The 16,071-nt window shown below is 45.2% G+C and overlaps 1 protein-coding gene across 2 annotated transcripts in view; it reads right to left on the reverse strand.

Annotated features, from left to right (window-relative positions):
• The window catches only part of IGF1R (insulin like growth factor 1 receptor), a 196,346-nt gene that overhangs the window by 32,894 nt on the left and 147,381 nt on the right, over positions 1-16,071 (reverse strand). For both annotated transcript variants that reach the window (XM_044444981.1, XM_044444979.1), the window contains exons 4-8: positions 14,526-14,671; positions 10,428-10,572; positions 6,959-7,173; positions 4,438-4,564; positions 1,573-1,811 (exon numbers count right to left, since the gene is read on the reverse strand). In XM_044444981.1, coding sequence (XP_044300916.1) covers positions 1,573-1,811; positions 4,438-4,564; positions 6,959-7,173; positions 10,428-10,572; positions 14,526-14,671 — 872 coding nt within the window. The remainder of the gene's footprint in view (positions 1-1,572; positions 1,812-4,437; positions 4,565-6,958; positions 7,174-10,427; positions 10,573-14,525; positions 14,672-16,071) is intronic.

Here is a 16,071-nt window from a genome sequence, read left to right on the forward strand (position 1 = left end):
GCTCGCTGGGGTGGGGACAGGGGTTAGAAGAAGAAAGCATCACACACTCTCATTCTCAATTTCGATAAAAGCACGAATTGTATTTATCTGCCTGCAAACTTCACAAAGAACATCAGGGATCAATCCCCTCTTCCTGGATCAATACAGATGGATGGCTACCTAAAACTCCAGCCCCAAATCAGATACCATTTCCACTCTCAATTAGGGAGACTTTGTTCGAGATGATTAAATGCTGTTGGGTATTTCTTGGTGTTTGATTAATCAGACAATTACCACCTCTTCACACAGCCCTTGCACTGGATGCAATCAGGTTCTGGCAGGCCAAGGTGGGGTGACATTGCTCAGTGAAAGCAGCTTTTCCTAACCTTGGTGCCCTCCAGAGGTAGGCTACAGCTCCCATCATCCCCAGCCATGCTGGGGGAAGCTACATTAAAGTCATCAGCAGTCTGTGGGAGCCTTCCATTATGCAAATGTGCAGCTTGCGGGTTCAAAACAAGGCAGGGAAGCAACGAACACTAAAGTAGCCATAGCACGTACGTTTTTCAGGCAAGGGGGTTTAACAGCTGCATAGCAATTGTTCCTTGATGGAGCTAGATGACGCGTCCCTGCTTCTCTCCTTATGCATCCAATGCCACCCAAGTGCAGCACAGAAAGTCTCAGGGATCCAGCTTGTCTTCTTAATACAGCTGCTATTATTTTGAATGGAGCTCCAAATTGCTATTGAATCATCACTTGGCAAGCATTTGGGAAGCCCAGAGGCAACAGACAACTAAGAATCCACTGACTGTTAGCACCAGGAGGCGAGCTAAACTCATGGATATCAACAGAAGGCCGGCAAGAACACAGAAGCATGAACTGGCCAATGTCTCCATGGGCTCTACTTCTGCCCTTCAATGGCCTCGGTATAGAATTCACCCCTGGAAGAATCCCAGACTTGGCAGCACTCCTACATCCTGCTGCTGGTGTAGGAATGTGGTGCAATGATTAGAGAAGGACTAGAGACTGAGGGAACACAGATTCTAGTTCCCACCCAACCACAGTACTCACAGCAGGACTCTGGTCCAGTTACTGGCTCTCAGGCTAGCCTGCCTCCCCCACCCATTGCAGGGATGGTCCGAAAAGAAGAGGCCTGGCCTGAATTCCTTCAAGGAAAGGCAGAACACAACCTGAACAAGTAGGTGCCTACCTCACTAACATGGCCAATTCTAAAACCCACCACCATCTATTGTTATATCAATGCTATCTTTGAAATCCTGAATCAGAGCTAACAAGCTTGGACTAGACATTGCAAACCATGCCTTCAGGCCATCCTCTGGAAAGTTTGCGCAAAGCTCCCCTTTGTAATAGAAGGAAGGAAACCCACCAGGACTTGCTAGGAAGATACCAGACTTGCCTCTCTGTATCTACATCCATGGCCAAAACGTAACGAAGCCAAAAACACTTAGATTTATTACATTGAGGACATCATGCTTATTTTCAGAGCACAAAAGCCCTTTCTGTCAAATCCAGGCCAATCTAACCAAGGCCAAATCCTATTTACCTTGACTGAGTGATGCCACACTGTTTTCTTACCTGCAGCTTTAGTTCGGATGTAGACGATCTCGCTCTTCGCTCCATGGGCATGATAGTTCTCCATCATGGTGAGCATAACAGCCTTGACATAAATAGCATACTGAGTCCACGGTTTAAGTGCTTGCAGCAAAATCCCAGGATTGTCCTCCTTACTGGGAGGCAGGTCCACGTCCACCATGTTCCAGCTGTTAGAGCCGCAGGCGTCCTGCCCGTCATATTCCGTCACGTTCTTGAAGGCTCTGAAACGGACAGCCCAAGAGGCTGTGAATTTCAACTCTAACAAAAATGCTCTTAAAACTTTTAAGGGAGAACTCTCATGCTGTCTTTTGCCCAGTGAAACTCATAATAATGAAGCACTGGCTTTTATGGAGGGATAAAGGCAAAGAATCCCAGCACTTAAGGAGTTTCTGCTTCTCAAATTTTATTTTATTTTTTTTAAAGGGAGATTCAGGAGAGGGTGTCTCTGTAGTTCCTGAAATAACAAGGGAGCCAGAAGAAGCAGCTTCTACTACTCTTTGCTTCCAACAATGGGAAGATGTTTATCGTAAGTATAGTAATAATGATAAGGAACACAAGCAACAAAGTTTGCTTTTCAGTCACTCCTTGGCTAAAGCAGATATAAAGGAAAGAAGGCTTTCCACTCTCTCTTTGTCATTAAGATGAATACTAGCAGCCTGAAGTCAAGGAATTGGCTAATTGGTTCAAATTAAAACATGGCATTCAACTCTCTCCTCTGCACAAGCACATCTTGGGTCAGTTTGCTTCTTCCAGAGTGCTAGATACCAATGCTGAAATGACAGTAAGCAACTAACATGGGCAAAATTTCCTTTCTGCACTGCAGTTCCCAAACTTGTTCGGTCATGAAATCTTTCTGAAGACATTTTTTTTCCCTGCAAAACCCTAACTCTATCTCTGATGTTTACTAAGTATTGTGAACACACAGTGTTCCTCCTCCTTTCATCTGCTCCTATTGCCCGAGTGCTCTGCACAATGCAGTCGATTTGGAAATAAAGAGAAAACATTTTAAATTTAACGAATGAATAAAGTGATTATACGGTAATATCCCAGATGAATTCTTTCAATTATTCCCAGCACTATGCAATAGAGTCCTAGGAACCAAATGACCTGATGCAGTTCCTTGTTTGCTGCTTGGATGCCAACTGACAATAGAACAGTTGGGCTCATGTGGATTTAAAGTCCGTTTTAAATTTGAATTTTGAGATTTTTTGCAGAACCCACAGAACACAGTTTGGGAACTGCTGCATGAGGGATTATCAAGGTCTATAGCCCATCAATCTAGCTCAACATGAGGGTTTTTACTTGTGTTTCCATGCCTTAACTGTATGTTTTTTAATTCTACCATGGTTTGCCACTTTGAATGCAGTTTTTAGCAAAATTTAATTTGTTGTACATTCAACAACCCTACAGCAAGAACCTCGCAGATGTAGCTACAACTATAACTCCAATAAGCTCCAGGCAGCATGTCCCTTACTTAGTGTAATACAATCCCTATGCTGTTCACATATAAATATTAAAATCGTATAAAAATTCGATACTCAAGACCATTCTTATTCCAGTACTAGTACAGAACAACACCAGCAGCAGCAATGTAGAGTAGCTTGATTAACAGCAATTAATTGTAAGCCAGGGAAAGCCTGGTGGGGCACATGCATTTTCAGAAGGCATTTCCTGAAACATCTGCATTTTCTGTCTCCTGAACTGCAAGGGGGAGGGGCTTTGGGGGGGCACCACCACCAAGAAGGTCTGCCATCGAGGTGTTAAGCGGAGGCCTTCAGAATAACAAGCAAGGCCTCCTCTGATTTTAAAGGGGGATCAGGAATATCTAGGGAAGCCAGTCTGAGAGATGCCCTGGTCCCAAGTCATGTAGGGCTTTGTGTGACAATAGCATACCTTGGAATATGACTTGGTAGCTAATAGCAGCCAGTGCACTGGGAGGACGTGAGCTGGTCTGCACAGGTAGTCCCCCAGTTGCAGCTTCTGACCAGGGACAAGGGCTGCCCCACACAGAGCACACTGCAGTAGGTCATCAGCAGAGAGGCCCCTGCAGCGGCCTTTCCTCTCCAGGATGCACCAGAGATGACGCATTGGTAATGGACACTCTGGGCCATTAAGGTTACCTGGCCAACATACAACAGGGACAGACCAAGAAATTCCCCAAACCACACCCCTTTTTCAGAGGGAATGCAGTCCCATCCAGAACAGGCAAAGAGCCAAATTCCAGGTCTTGGGATCTGCCCAGTTTGAGTGCCATGTTTTGCAGAGACAACAAATAAACTAAACCCTGAAGCAGGAGGATTAAAGCTGCCATAATCACAGGATTATAGTCCAAACATTTGGAGAGCACCAGGTTGCAGCCCCTGCCTGACAGCCACTAACGCTCCCGAGAGTGCAGCCTTTGCTACTTCTTATCCTGGCCGAAGTGCACAGCCCTTCCAAAGATTTGCTTCCCCTGTCCTTCACCCAAGCTGTCCACTCAGCTGCCCTTCCATCCTCTTGGTCCGTCTTCTAATATTGTCTCCTGGTATCACGCAAAAGTTGCTGATTCTGCCAATGAATCCTCTTGGCAGCAAACCCAAAACCAAGTCCTACACCAAGGAAAGAAAAATGAAAAGGACCCCTTAGCCATCACAGCTGCAATTTGTTGCTGGGTTGGGAACCACTTCTTAATTACAGCTTCTTAGCACAGCTGGATTCCCACAATACGACAACCCACATGCAGCAACAAAGCACGGTTCAGTCCATACTCATGTTTCTCATGTTGTGCAAATCAAGTCCATGCCTGCCTCACCACCACTCCCATAAACTTATGCCTGTCTGTGCCTTCATCTAGATCTGCATACTCACGCCTCTTTGTAGTAAACCGTGAAGCTAATCAGATCTCTGTAGTCTTTCGGGCGATACTGTTCCCACGTTAACTTGATCCGGTTCTTCATTGTAGTGTTGGAAACGAATCTCAGAATGTGGCTTTCGCCTACAATGCAAGACACTCAATTAGTTGCAAGTGCCAAAAACACTCTAGCACAAGCCTGGAACATTCTGACCTCGTAACATGGCGGATCAGTGTTCTGTTTTTGGAAGTGGCTATGACAGGGAGCGCTGCATCCAGGGCCTGCTTGCAGCCACTGTTGTGACAGATTGTCATATTTTGGTGCGAAATAAGCTCTTTCCCTACTAAAAAACTGTCTGGTGTTTTGTCTGCGGAGTGTGACTTGAGCCAGGTGTGCAAGGAAGCTACCAGCAGTGTGGCAAATGCACACTCCTATGAACTGGCAGCACATAGGGACTGTTTTCCTACACCCACGCATAGAAAACAGAGTCTTCCGTGTGTTAGCACCTTAAGTGCTGTTTCAGAGGAGATCGGCAATGCCTTTGTTTTCTTTTTGATGTCAAGTTAAAATGTTTCTTTTGTTCAGGTGCTTTAAGATTTTAATATTTCTGAATTCTAATATACATTAAAATGTAAATTACTTTTTCTTTTAATTGATTGTTTGGTATGCAAGTTAAAGGGTCCTTGTTGTTTCATTTGTTCTTTCAGGCATGACTGTATTGTTTTACAGTGGATTTGTTCAAGTTGTATATACCACCCTGGAATTTTAAGATCTAAGAGTGGTTTATAATTTTTTTAAATAGCCAGAAAACTATAGCAGGGGTGTGTGAATCAGCCCAACAACCATCATTTCATGCAAAAACTGTCCATTCATTCAGTGTTGCTGGTTCTGCAGATGAATCTTTTTGGTAGCAAAAGCAAGTCCTACACAAAGGAGAGAAAAATGAAAAGGACCCCTTAGCCCTCGCAGGTGCAATGTGTTGGGCTGTGAACCACTGGTTATTTGGGGCTAGAAAACCACGGTCAAGCTTATGTGGTTTGCTGCTTCCACTGGAAGAAGGCACCCAGTGAAACCTTCTCATTCAGCAAAGAGCCTGGATTCTTGAACTGAGAATTCAACATGCAAAGTATGTCAGACAATGGAGGGGTTTCTTGGCGGTTTTCTTTTGTGGGGTGGGGGGATAAATTGGAAACAGCCAAAGAACAGAAAGCCTTTAAGCCTTTTGTATCCTGACAGATACAATGCCAGCATCTGAAAGCCCATTTGGCTTACTTATGAAATCTCTGTTTTTTTGCAGAAAGGCAAACAAGTCCGAAAGCATTTTTCCCCCCTCACAGGGGTGGGAAAAAAGCTAAGACTTTTAAAGAAGTGAATCCTGGCATGGGACGAGAGCTAAGAGAGCTCCCCAGTTCTGTAAACATCAGTGCAGAAGGGGAAAGCTGCTTTGTTTTTATGCCACTCTTTCAATGCACACCACCAAAGGTTGCTCTGTGCTTAAGGAAAAGGAGGTGGCTTCAGTTTATTTGGACAGATGCTACTGAAACGAACAGAGGAAGCCACATCCACAAGTGTTGTGGTCACATCCGTGTGCCCTGGGACTCAGAATTCATTAAGAGCCAGAATTCCTTAGGCACCCACATACAAGCTACGCCTCTCAGCCCAAGTTTCCCCATCTGCCCCACAAGCAGTGTGTCTGCCCTAAAAAGGCAATGTGGAAAAGAAGGAGGCTTTTATTTATGTATTTATATGCTGCCATTCCCAGCCCCTCTCCCCTAAATAGCGCTCAAAGTAGCTAGCCTTCAAGCACAGGTTAAAACCAACACTTCACTGAACATTCCGCAGAAAGTGAAACACAGAATTGCAGCACTAAAGGAAGAAGCAGCACCCAAAGCATTAAATGTCGCTCCAAAACAGGGTGGCCAAAGCACTACCTGAGGAAAAGAGCATGAGCCTGTCCCTGGAAGGAACACAGGGCCAGTTCACACGTAACCATGGACAGCTGTGGATTCTTCTCCACAGAAGGCTTAAAGGAGCAAACCAGCCATGGCTGGGAACACACGTGCATCAACACGCCTGACTTGCCACGGTGCGCAATTCCAGAACTGTGAGTTGGGCAGTCCTGTCTGCTCCCTCAAAGCCCCACAGGGGGACGCTCACATAAAAGCACAATCCCCAGCAAGCAGGAATGCTGTGTGTGCCCAAGCACTGTGTGAGAGCTCCAACAGGCTGCCATGTCATGGGAACCAAATCAGCCACAGGGCTGAGCAAGTCTCCTTTGGTGATGAGCTCCAGAGCTTGGGAGTGGCCCCCGAGAAGGCCCTCTCTTGCACCTCCTGCCAAATGTTGAAACCTTAAAAGCCATATACCCGTAAGGGGGTTTCAACACTGCAAAGGAAAAGCCACACAGAATTGCATTTTTATTCCTGTTATCATTCCTCCTTTACCCCCCATTGCCACAATTTCTTCGATGAAAGCATGATATTTATCTCAAGGTGACACTCCCCTGACTGAATGCATTCACAAAACTTCTTACGTACAAGAGGCTCTCTCCCCATTGTTCCTTGGATTTATATCGCCTTTGCTTTGCCGCCCTTTGGTTCCAGTAACCTCCTCCATATGGTAAATCTCAGAGACGCACAGCCTGGGATTAAATGCAAAGTACATCTTGCCCTCTTTGATGGTCAGGTTATGATGGTTCCAGTCCCACAGTTGCTGCAGGTTTTGATTGTCCAGAACATAAAACGAATAATTCCTATGAAAGAGGATGTTGTGAAGCAGGTCAGTCTCTGTCAGCAAATGCATCAATTTCCTGTTTTGTTAGCAGTTTCCTTACAAATAATCAAAATTCATATTCTGCTGGGAAGCACCTGAAGCTGGAAAACAGCACAGAAGAGGGGGATGGGGGAAGAGTTCCATCTTTGCTCCCATGGAGAATCCTTTGGGAGCGCCTGGAGGGACAAGGAGGAATGAAGCTCATCCACCACCCCATGAAAAGCTGCAACCTTTTAATTTAAACATCATTTTATTATTATTATTATTATTATTATTATTACTACTACTACTACTACTACTACTACTACTACTACATTTCTATGCCGCCCCTTGCCGAAGCCTCGGGGCAGCTTACAACACAATAGAATACATTGAAATACAATAGAACATCATAAATTACCACTAAATACAAAAACCTTTAAACATGGTCCAACAGCACAACAGACCATGTTTCCACCACAACCTATATTCAAGCCTGGACTGTGAGTTCAAGGCAGCAGAGAGGAAAATGGATGGCAGGCAGACAAAAGGGGCGGTGCATTCAGTCCTGGTTTCCTATCTCTCACCACTGACATTCGGCCCCTAACTGATAACTGATATGAGGGAAATGCAGCCCTCTGCACAGAAAAGATTGAGCATCCTGGTCTCATGGGGTAGACAAATGGATCCCCTTCAGATACTCTGGACTATAACTCCCATGTTTCCTGACCAGTCTGGCAAGGGCTTATGGAAGGTGCAGCCCATAGCACCTTAATTTCTACTAGTAACTTAGAAAAAGCAGTGGGGATGAATCAGTGCTGGTGACAACTCTACCATGGCTACTGTTAAAAAGTCAATGGCTTTCTTGCCCCTGGGATTTTCTCCTTGTGCTCCGTGTGGGATCTAAAGATGGAAGTCTTCAAAGCAGCAACGAAGACGGGGTCTGCCTTAATTGAGCCAGAAAGGCAGGCCCCAGAATCTGTAATTACATTAGGGTGAAAAAACCCAATCTTGCTGATGCCCTGAACACCAGGCAAGCGTCGTTATTGAAACAGACAGTGGGATTTTTCAAGCGTGGAAACGAGAGCTGCCCTTTACAGCTTGTTCCATCACACTGTGGAATTTTAAGAATTTAAAGCTGACCAAAGCACAGCCTGAGAAAAAAGGGAGGTTTGCAAAGAAACCCTCATGCTGTAACATAATCCTTTCAGGTCAGATAAATCAGACACACACAGTGCCTTTCCCATGACCTTGCTACCACCTTGTTCAAACAGTTTTCCCAAATTCTTGTTTATTAACTGCCACCACAGCTTATATCTGAAAGGAAACATAAGCATGGGGGAGACAGGACAAAAAGCAATTCCCCAAATTTCCCTGCCCAAAAGAGTTCTGAGAGGCTTTCCCTTTCCCCCACTGCTGATGAATCTTTGTTCACACATATAATACAAAAGTGAGAGATGTCTCTTGATCTGGGTCCAAAAGGAATTAAGTATGTGGCACCTGGATATATAAATATGCCCCTAAAGAGCACACATGCCTATCAGTGAACGATTACCAAGCCTTCTTTCTTTGAAGGTGTGGCTGAAGTAGTATAAATGCCACTATTATACACAAGCCCAGAGGATGTTTCATCAGGTGCTAAGTTTAGTCCCTGAGAATGTCACTGAATTAAAAGCTTCTAGTCCTCATGGCTGTGGAGATATACTCGGAATCGCCTGGGAAAGTTTCAGAAGCTCAAGGAGGCTGAACAAGGTTCCCAACAGTTTGGAGAAGGGCATTTGTGTTTCACAGAGCTCCCCTGTGGACTGGCCACAGTGCATTGGTGCAAAACACGCTTGAGAGGCTGAACACCACAGATCCGAAGTTGGAAAAGTTTCTGGTGCTGAGAAAGACCTCTGCCTGCGCCCTGGGTACCCAGCGCATCTGGAAACAGACAATGCTGTGCCGGAGGAACAAAGCTGCCTGACTTGGTACATACGCCAGCTTCATACGTTTCTATGCTGGTGGCAGTATGAAACTGGTACCAGAACAGAATCTGAGCGATGCAGGCAGAGAAAGCAGGTGGCTGTTTCTCCCTTTAAGGCCAGAAGTACACTCAGCTGCGAGTGCCACTTTTTGCTCCATTTGCCATCCTTAAGCATGTCCCCAACGCACCCCAGATTCTCTCATGCAACACTGCAGGGAGTGCCTTGCTGGACCAAACCAACATGTATTCACTCCAACCTTCTGTTCTGCATGTGTGACCAGCCAGGAGCAATTGCTTCACTAGCATTTCCTTGAGCAAAGACCACCATTTGAAGAGGAAGGCACTAACAAAGAAGGAAAAGAAAGTATTCTGTTGACATGCTGATCTACGTAACATTAAATACCCTCACCACAAGGTCTAGAGATGTGTTCAAGACCCTTTAAGTCTTCCAAAACTCTTTTTCCCTCTGTACTGGTACAGAGCCTTTTCACACTGTATGTTTGTAAGTAAACACTGGACAAGCATAATGTATAAACCCAGATGTTTTAAGCACCTAACTACATATGTAAAATGTGAATGCAACAAATGCGTTCATGCACAGCTAGATGTGGCAGAGAAACTGGACTACCTGTAACTGCTTCTTGAGTATACATACTGTGGCAAATCCAGGTTGTCCTATGTAATGAACCTGTTCACATGTAACATAGGTGAACTGCAGGCTAATTCACCTAGGATTTTGCCATAGTATGTGCTGGGAACGTTCCACCACCATTTCATGTATGCAAGCTCCAATCATTCTTACCTGATGCCCGACCCTGGATAACTATAGGTTAATCATGGGTTAAATAACCCATTCTTGGTTGTTACGTTAGTTGTGGACTCTTTAACCACATGATTAACCTGCTCAGCACATAGCTACCGCCAATCGGAGCAACTGGAGCTTGCATATGCAAAATGGTGGTGCAATGTTCGCAGCAAATCCTGGGTTAATTAACCAATTATGTGCAAACAGGCTCGATATCCCTCATGTATCCAGACAGATTCCCAATCAAACCTGCTGGCTGAAAGCTTTCACAGGAGGTTTTCATTCACAGCCCGGAGTTTGCTGAACCATTTACAATAAGAGAGCAAGAGATAAAGCTAATTTGCACCTTATCATTTTTGTTTAAGCTTGTGTAGGTCATTCTAGCAAACCAAGAATATTTGCTAGAGGATCTGTCTCTAATGGCAACATATCCAGGACAGACGACTGAAACAGAATCATCATTATACGCTGAGTAGATGCTCACCCTTCCAGTTGCTCCTCTCCATTAATATATCTCAGATTCTTCAAGAAAGAGAGGGACACCAAAGCATGTGAATGCCGGATCTTCACATAGCCTGTCACTGTTTCTATCAAGCCCATAAAGTTCTCCAGTTCTGAGGCAATGTTGTCTGAAAAAAGAATTCAAGAAAAATACTAGCAAAAAGGTTTTCTCATATGCACATTTAACTTAACAAGGTGAACTTCAGCTCTCCCTGTTCAATATGGATGCCACGCTCAGCAACCCAACCTCTCCAATTTACCTATGAAAAGTGAGGCAAGCGGAATGCAAAACTAGATACCGCTACAATTTTGCACTGTTAACTTTTCAGTTAGTACGACAGCCTTCTTCTCCCATGAATGCTCGCTACTACTAATGCCAGTGTCGAATTCTGAGCTTTCAACAGCCAGAGTTTTGGCAAGACTCTCTAACAGTTGTAAATCTAAGCATACAGGAAGCTGCAACTCTGTTATGCTCTGTGACAGATGTAAGGTTTACCATATTAATGCTGGTAGAAAATGCCCTTCTGAGAAGCACCATGGCCCCGTGGTCTTAAGTTATCTTGACCATTCTAGACAAAATAAGCATGCCTGTTCCTTCAAACTGGAAGGCTTGGAAGAGCCATCTAGGAATGAGGAGTCCTTTAGTCCAACCAGAGATGCCTCGGAAGGCTCAGGAGGAGGACACGATCACCAGTGTCATCCCCCTGTTTAGTCAAGGACTTTAATTCTTCAGTGGTACCTTTTTCCTGAGCAGAGAGGTTAGCTATCGCTAACCGCTGTGGCTAAGCCCCACAGTTTCTGTTGTGCCAGCAGGAGCCACCTTCTGCTTGACAGAAACGGGTGGCTTTGCCAGCAATTCCAGAAATGAGTGGAAAGGGGCCAGCCAACGAAGGTCTCTCTTGACCTACCCAGTTTCCAAAACTGGTGCTTTTCTTGGTATCAAGTGCTACTAACTCCACACTGTGCTAGGTGTTCAATGCTGCCCAGAGGTGCCACGTGGTGATCATGGGAAGTAGAACTTCTTTTAGTAGTGGCACTGGGGCTGCCAAAGAAACAGCTTCTTTGCGTGATTGAGAGACAGTGGAAGCTCGAGTATCCCAAGTCATTTTGATGAGGCACTGACAGACTCGGAATCCTCTTAGTGTGAGTGAAATTTCTCTGAGACAGCCATTCATGGGGGCCATCTGTGGGAGGGGGGCAAACAAATGTGATGAGCAGCCCAGCTCACGTGGGAATGTTCACAACAGAAAACTGAGCACGGTATAGGTTCTCCACAGCTCTTAAGCAAATTGCTCTAAGTTCCTTGTGGGAACTATTCCTTGTAAGCTTTGCTATAGCTCAACATAAAGAAAAATAAATGATGTTATTTCTAGGGTTGGCAAATGACTCAGGCCAAAAAGAACGTTTTTTTCCCTAACATATCGCAGCTTTTAACAAGGTACCTTATCTCGGACATTTTGTTCTAGCAACTCTAACTGAGACAAATTATGAGCTAACTTAAAGACACTATATTAAACGCTATTTAAAGATTGTGAAACAAGTGATCAAAGAAAAACAAGGGCACAAAAACACAGAGCAAAAGGCACCCAACTTGGATTCACTTTGGCAGCGTTGGTCCCTCTCCTTGATCCAAAAACCAAACTCACAATGTTCCACCCTGGACCTTTCCCCTCCCACACCTCTACTTAAACAGAGGTGCAGCGTGCATTTTGAGAAAGAAAAAAGAGGAACACTTCTTAAAGATTAGCGTCAGTTGGAATCTTCCCAGAGGATGAATCACCACTCCAACAAATCGTTAACTAAACACTCATTTTCTGTTAAGACACGTACTGGCCCTGGCCAGCACAGCGCAGAGGAGCGCTGGGGTGGAAGTGATGGCGCCAGTATTTAAAGAGGGCACCATGTACACTGCAAAGAAAATTTTGCCACCAGGCAAATACCTTAATTCGCAGACATGCCACCCAACGTCTGCGTGATAAGAGGTGCCAACTTCAAAACGCAGCCTTACAAAAGAACCCAAAATGGCCACACCTCCTCCCTCTCTTTTCCAGGTTTGCACCCAAAGCCCTTATCTCAGGATCCACCTCCAAGGTTGAAGTGGGTTTCATTTCCCTCTTCCGAGAAATCTTCTAGTTGTCACATGGAAAAATCTTTTCTGTGCTGACCAGGAAAAAGGCCCTCCTAGCATAACAGAGGCCTCATTTGCTGGAGTTTTGTGGCTGTTCTTTAATTTTTATATTGATCTCTCCCTGTGCTGCTTCTTGTTTACACTGCAATACATTATTTTAACTAGTTCTATTATATTGTATTCTTTTAACTGTCCATAATCCACCCAGAGAATGCTCATTATTGGGAAGATTAAAACTTAGAACAGATAAATTATTGTTCTGGAATGTCCTAAGTCTATACACTCAAAATAAATGCAAATTTCAGCTGCTACAGTGATGTGAATTTAGAATATTGCATACACCTTGCTTTCCCTACCCTTCCAGATATTCATTTGGGAATGTGTGCATGCTGGGTAATAAATGAAAAACTGGATGGAGTGAGCCACAGCCACGTTTCCAAATTGTGCCAATCATTTGTTTCCTAGACTAAGAGCTTCTAAAAAGCAGCTTGCATTACAACCAAAGCAGAACTTTAACACTATATTAATAAATGACTGCAAAAGCAGTTCAAAATGTGAAACACATATGAAATGCAGGGAGTTCAGTATTAGTATTGAAAGGAGCTAGGAATAAACATGCATTTAAAACTAGTTTAAAAGCTGCTGACAGTGGGGGATGCAAGCCCTAAGAGAGGGCCACCCCGAAACTGCACTGTTTCCACCAGTCCAGGTGACCTGCATGCCATACCTGCAAGCAGAGACTCTGCGGCCGACCTGAGGGCCTAGGCAATTCCATCCGAGTGCTTGCAGACAAGGAAGCGTCCTGCTGGATTAGACCAAAGTCCCAACTGGCCCAGCATCCTGTCACATAGCAGCCAGCCACCTGGCCAAGGGGAGCCTGACACCCTCCCTAGCAACTGGTGGCATACCTCCTCTGAAACTGGCACTAATATATACCTTTCATGGCCCTTGAAGGCCCTTTCTGACATGCAGTAGCAGTCCAACTCCTTAGGGCTTGGACAGTGATGCCCAGTTGAGCCAGGAAATACCCCTCCAGTCAGAGCAGCTGTTACCCAATCAGTGTCCTATACACCAAAATCCCACTTCCTCAGCCTGCTGGGTAGCTGCATTCTGCACTAACTGCTGATTCCAAAACCACTCAAAGGCAGTTCCCCACAGAACACATGGCAGGAATCTAGTGGGATCTGGGTGTAAGCGAGGCACGAATGAGTGAATTTTGGACTCCTGCAGCAATCAGTATGGAAATACGTGAGCTCATACAGAATCATAGAATCATATAGCTGGAAGGGGCCAAGAAGGCCATCGGGTCCAACCCCCTTCCAGCAGGACACTTAGTTACTCCATCCCACTCAGAGGACTGTTCTTGAATGCCTCAAGTGCAGAAGAGTCCACATCCTCCAAAAGCAATATATGTACCCAGGCCATGAACTGAAGCAATCCAGCCAAAGCCAAAGCTTCTCTTTTGCCTCCCTGATCTAAAGAAGGAAGATATGAAGTCCCTCCTGCTGGCTAGGCAAGAAATGATGCAATTAAAAGGGTTGGTAATTAAAGTGACATAGCAGGCACTTCTAACTAGCCTGCGATACATTACAGTCATTCAGCTATTTTCTAGATGTACTGAACTACTGTTCCCACGATTCCCAGCCAGGATGCCCACTGGCCATTAGGGTAGGGAAGACTGAGCTACCTAGGCTGATTAAGCAAAGGAGTGTTCAAAACAGCCTTGCCATTCCTACAAAGCGTCCCATCTTTTTCCATGCAGGTTCCTAGAACTGGAGAAGTGCATCAAACCAGAGAAGGCAATGAGAGCAATGTAAACCACACACGTGCACATGCAAGCAGGCAAGCAAGCAAAACCAAGAATTAGTTCTTCACACTGGGGACTACAAGGTGACCTCAACAGAGCTAGCAAATGAACACTCAACATTCCTCCACAGAGGAACATCTACATACTGCCACGACGGATGTTGATGAGCAGATTCCCTCTGATTTCTGTGCATCCTTGTAACAACTGTGCTGATGTGACCGAGTCGATGGTCATTGTCTTATCGTCTGCACACACTTTTGGACAGGGTCCTTCACAGGGACTGCAGAACATGCTGGGTAAGAGAAAAGGAAAATCAAAAGATCAGCAAACATTGGCAGATCTGCTTTAAAAACAGGTTTGTCCTCAACCTAATGGCCCCACTGTTTTTCCATGTATGAAGAACCCAAGGTGGCTAACATAGTTTTCCTCCACTCCATTTTGATCCTCATGACAACATCCCTGTGAGTCAGGCTGGGGATGAGTGACTGGCCCAAAGTCACCCAGTGCTCTTCATGGCCCCATGGGGACTAAAGCCCAGATTGCCCTGAATCCCATCTTAAACATTAGCCAGGTATGCACAGGGACCAGTGGTCTGATCCCACCATGCTGGTGATAATGAACTCGCTGCTCAAGTCTTTGAAACACCATGAAGAGCTGCTCCAACAGCTTAGAACAGAGCAGCGCTGCACACAGACTGGGCTCTGAGCCTGGCAAACTCAGATGGGATGGGGCCTTCTACCCTCAACTGCAACTGAAATGAAGTGAACGTTCATATTTGTTCTTTGTTGCCTCTGCCTCCTTCCTCAATAGGCTAAGACCACAATCCTAGGCATTCTCTTAGCTGAGACTGCTGGAAGCTGTAGAATGCTTTGCTTTCTCAATGCACACAGGACTGCACCTCAGTGCCATCGAGATTAGACTGGCAGTGGTTGGGGCAGGACCTGCCTCCTTTTTGCTTCGTCAGCTGACGCCGTGGCAATTCTGAAAAGCAGCTGCCCACATGGGCCGCTACATGAATTGACAGGCGTGTGTTCCGAAGCACGGCTAATGCACGCCAGAAATTGCTCGTGGAAACACACCAAGGATTTTTAGTGCTTCACTTGCAGCGACTGGTGTTCCATCGCAGAAGATTAGAGAAGAAGAAAAAGCACAAGCATGCGTATCACTGGCTCTTGATTTGCCACTTCCTGCCCATCTTTCCTATTAGCACACTGAAACTTGGATAAGATAAGCCATGCTTTGCTTTTTATGAGTGTTTTTAATCGCTTGAAAACACAAGTGGTCAGATAATGGTGAGGAAAAACATTTCCCAGTAAACATTTGGTTTCCAGCTAGGGGCAGAGATCACTGCTTTGCACCTGTATGTAAGCTTGAAAATCTTAGGGGAAAGGGGAGGTTTGTTTGGACAGCTTTGTACAAAAGCAAGAAAAGCCAGGTGTCACTGGGAACTCAACTCACAGCCCGCATAGAAGGTAAAGAAGAAGGGGGGGGGGACCAAATCACGGCTCTGTAGAATGTTTTATGTTTTCAAACCAACTACTGATGAGAATGCCAAAGTTCTCAGAAAGAGAAATCCAATGCCCCAAAACTGCATCTGCTGAACTCTTCCTCCGAGCACTGAGAAGGAGAGCTAGTCATGGATCTTCCTTCCCAGCTGTTGCAGAAAATGTCAGCTGCGAGCTCACAACTGCA

The sequence above is a fragment of the Varanus komodoensis genome, unplaced genomic scaffold (assembly GCF_004798865.1).
Source record: "Varanus komodoensis strain SLA01 unplaced genomic scaffold, ASM479886v1 scaffold46_3, whole genome shotgun sequence".
Lineage (NCBI taxonomy): Eukaryota > Metazoa > Chordata > Lepidosauria > Squamata > Varanidae > Varanus > Varanus komodoensis.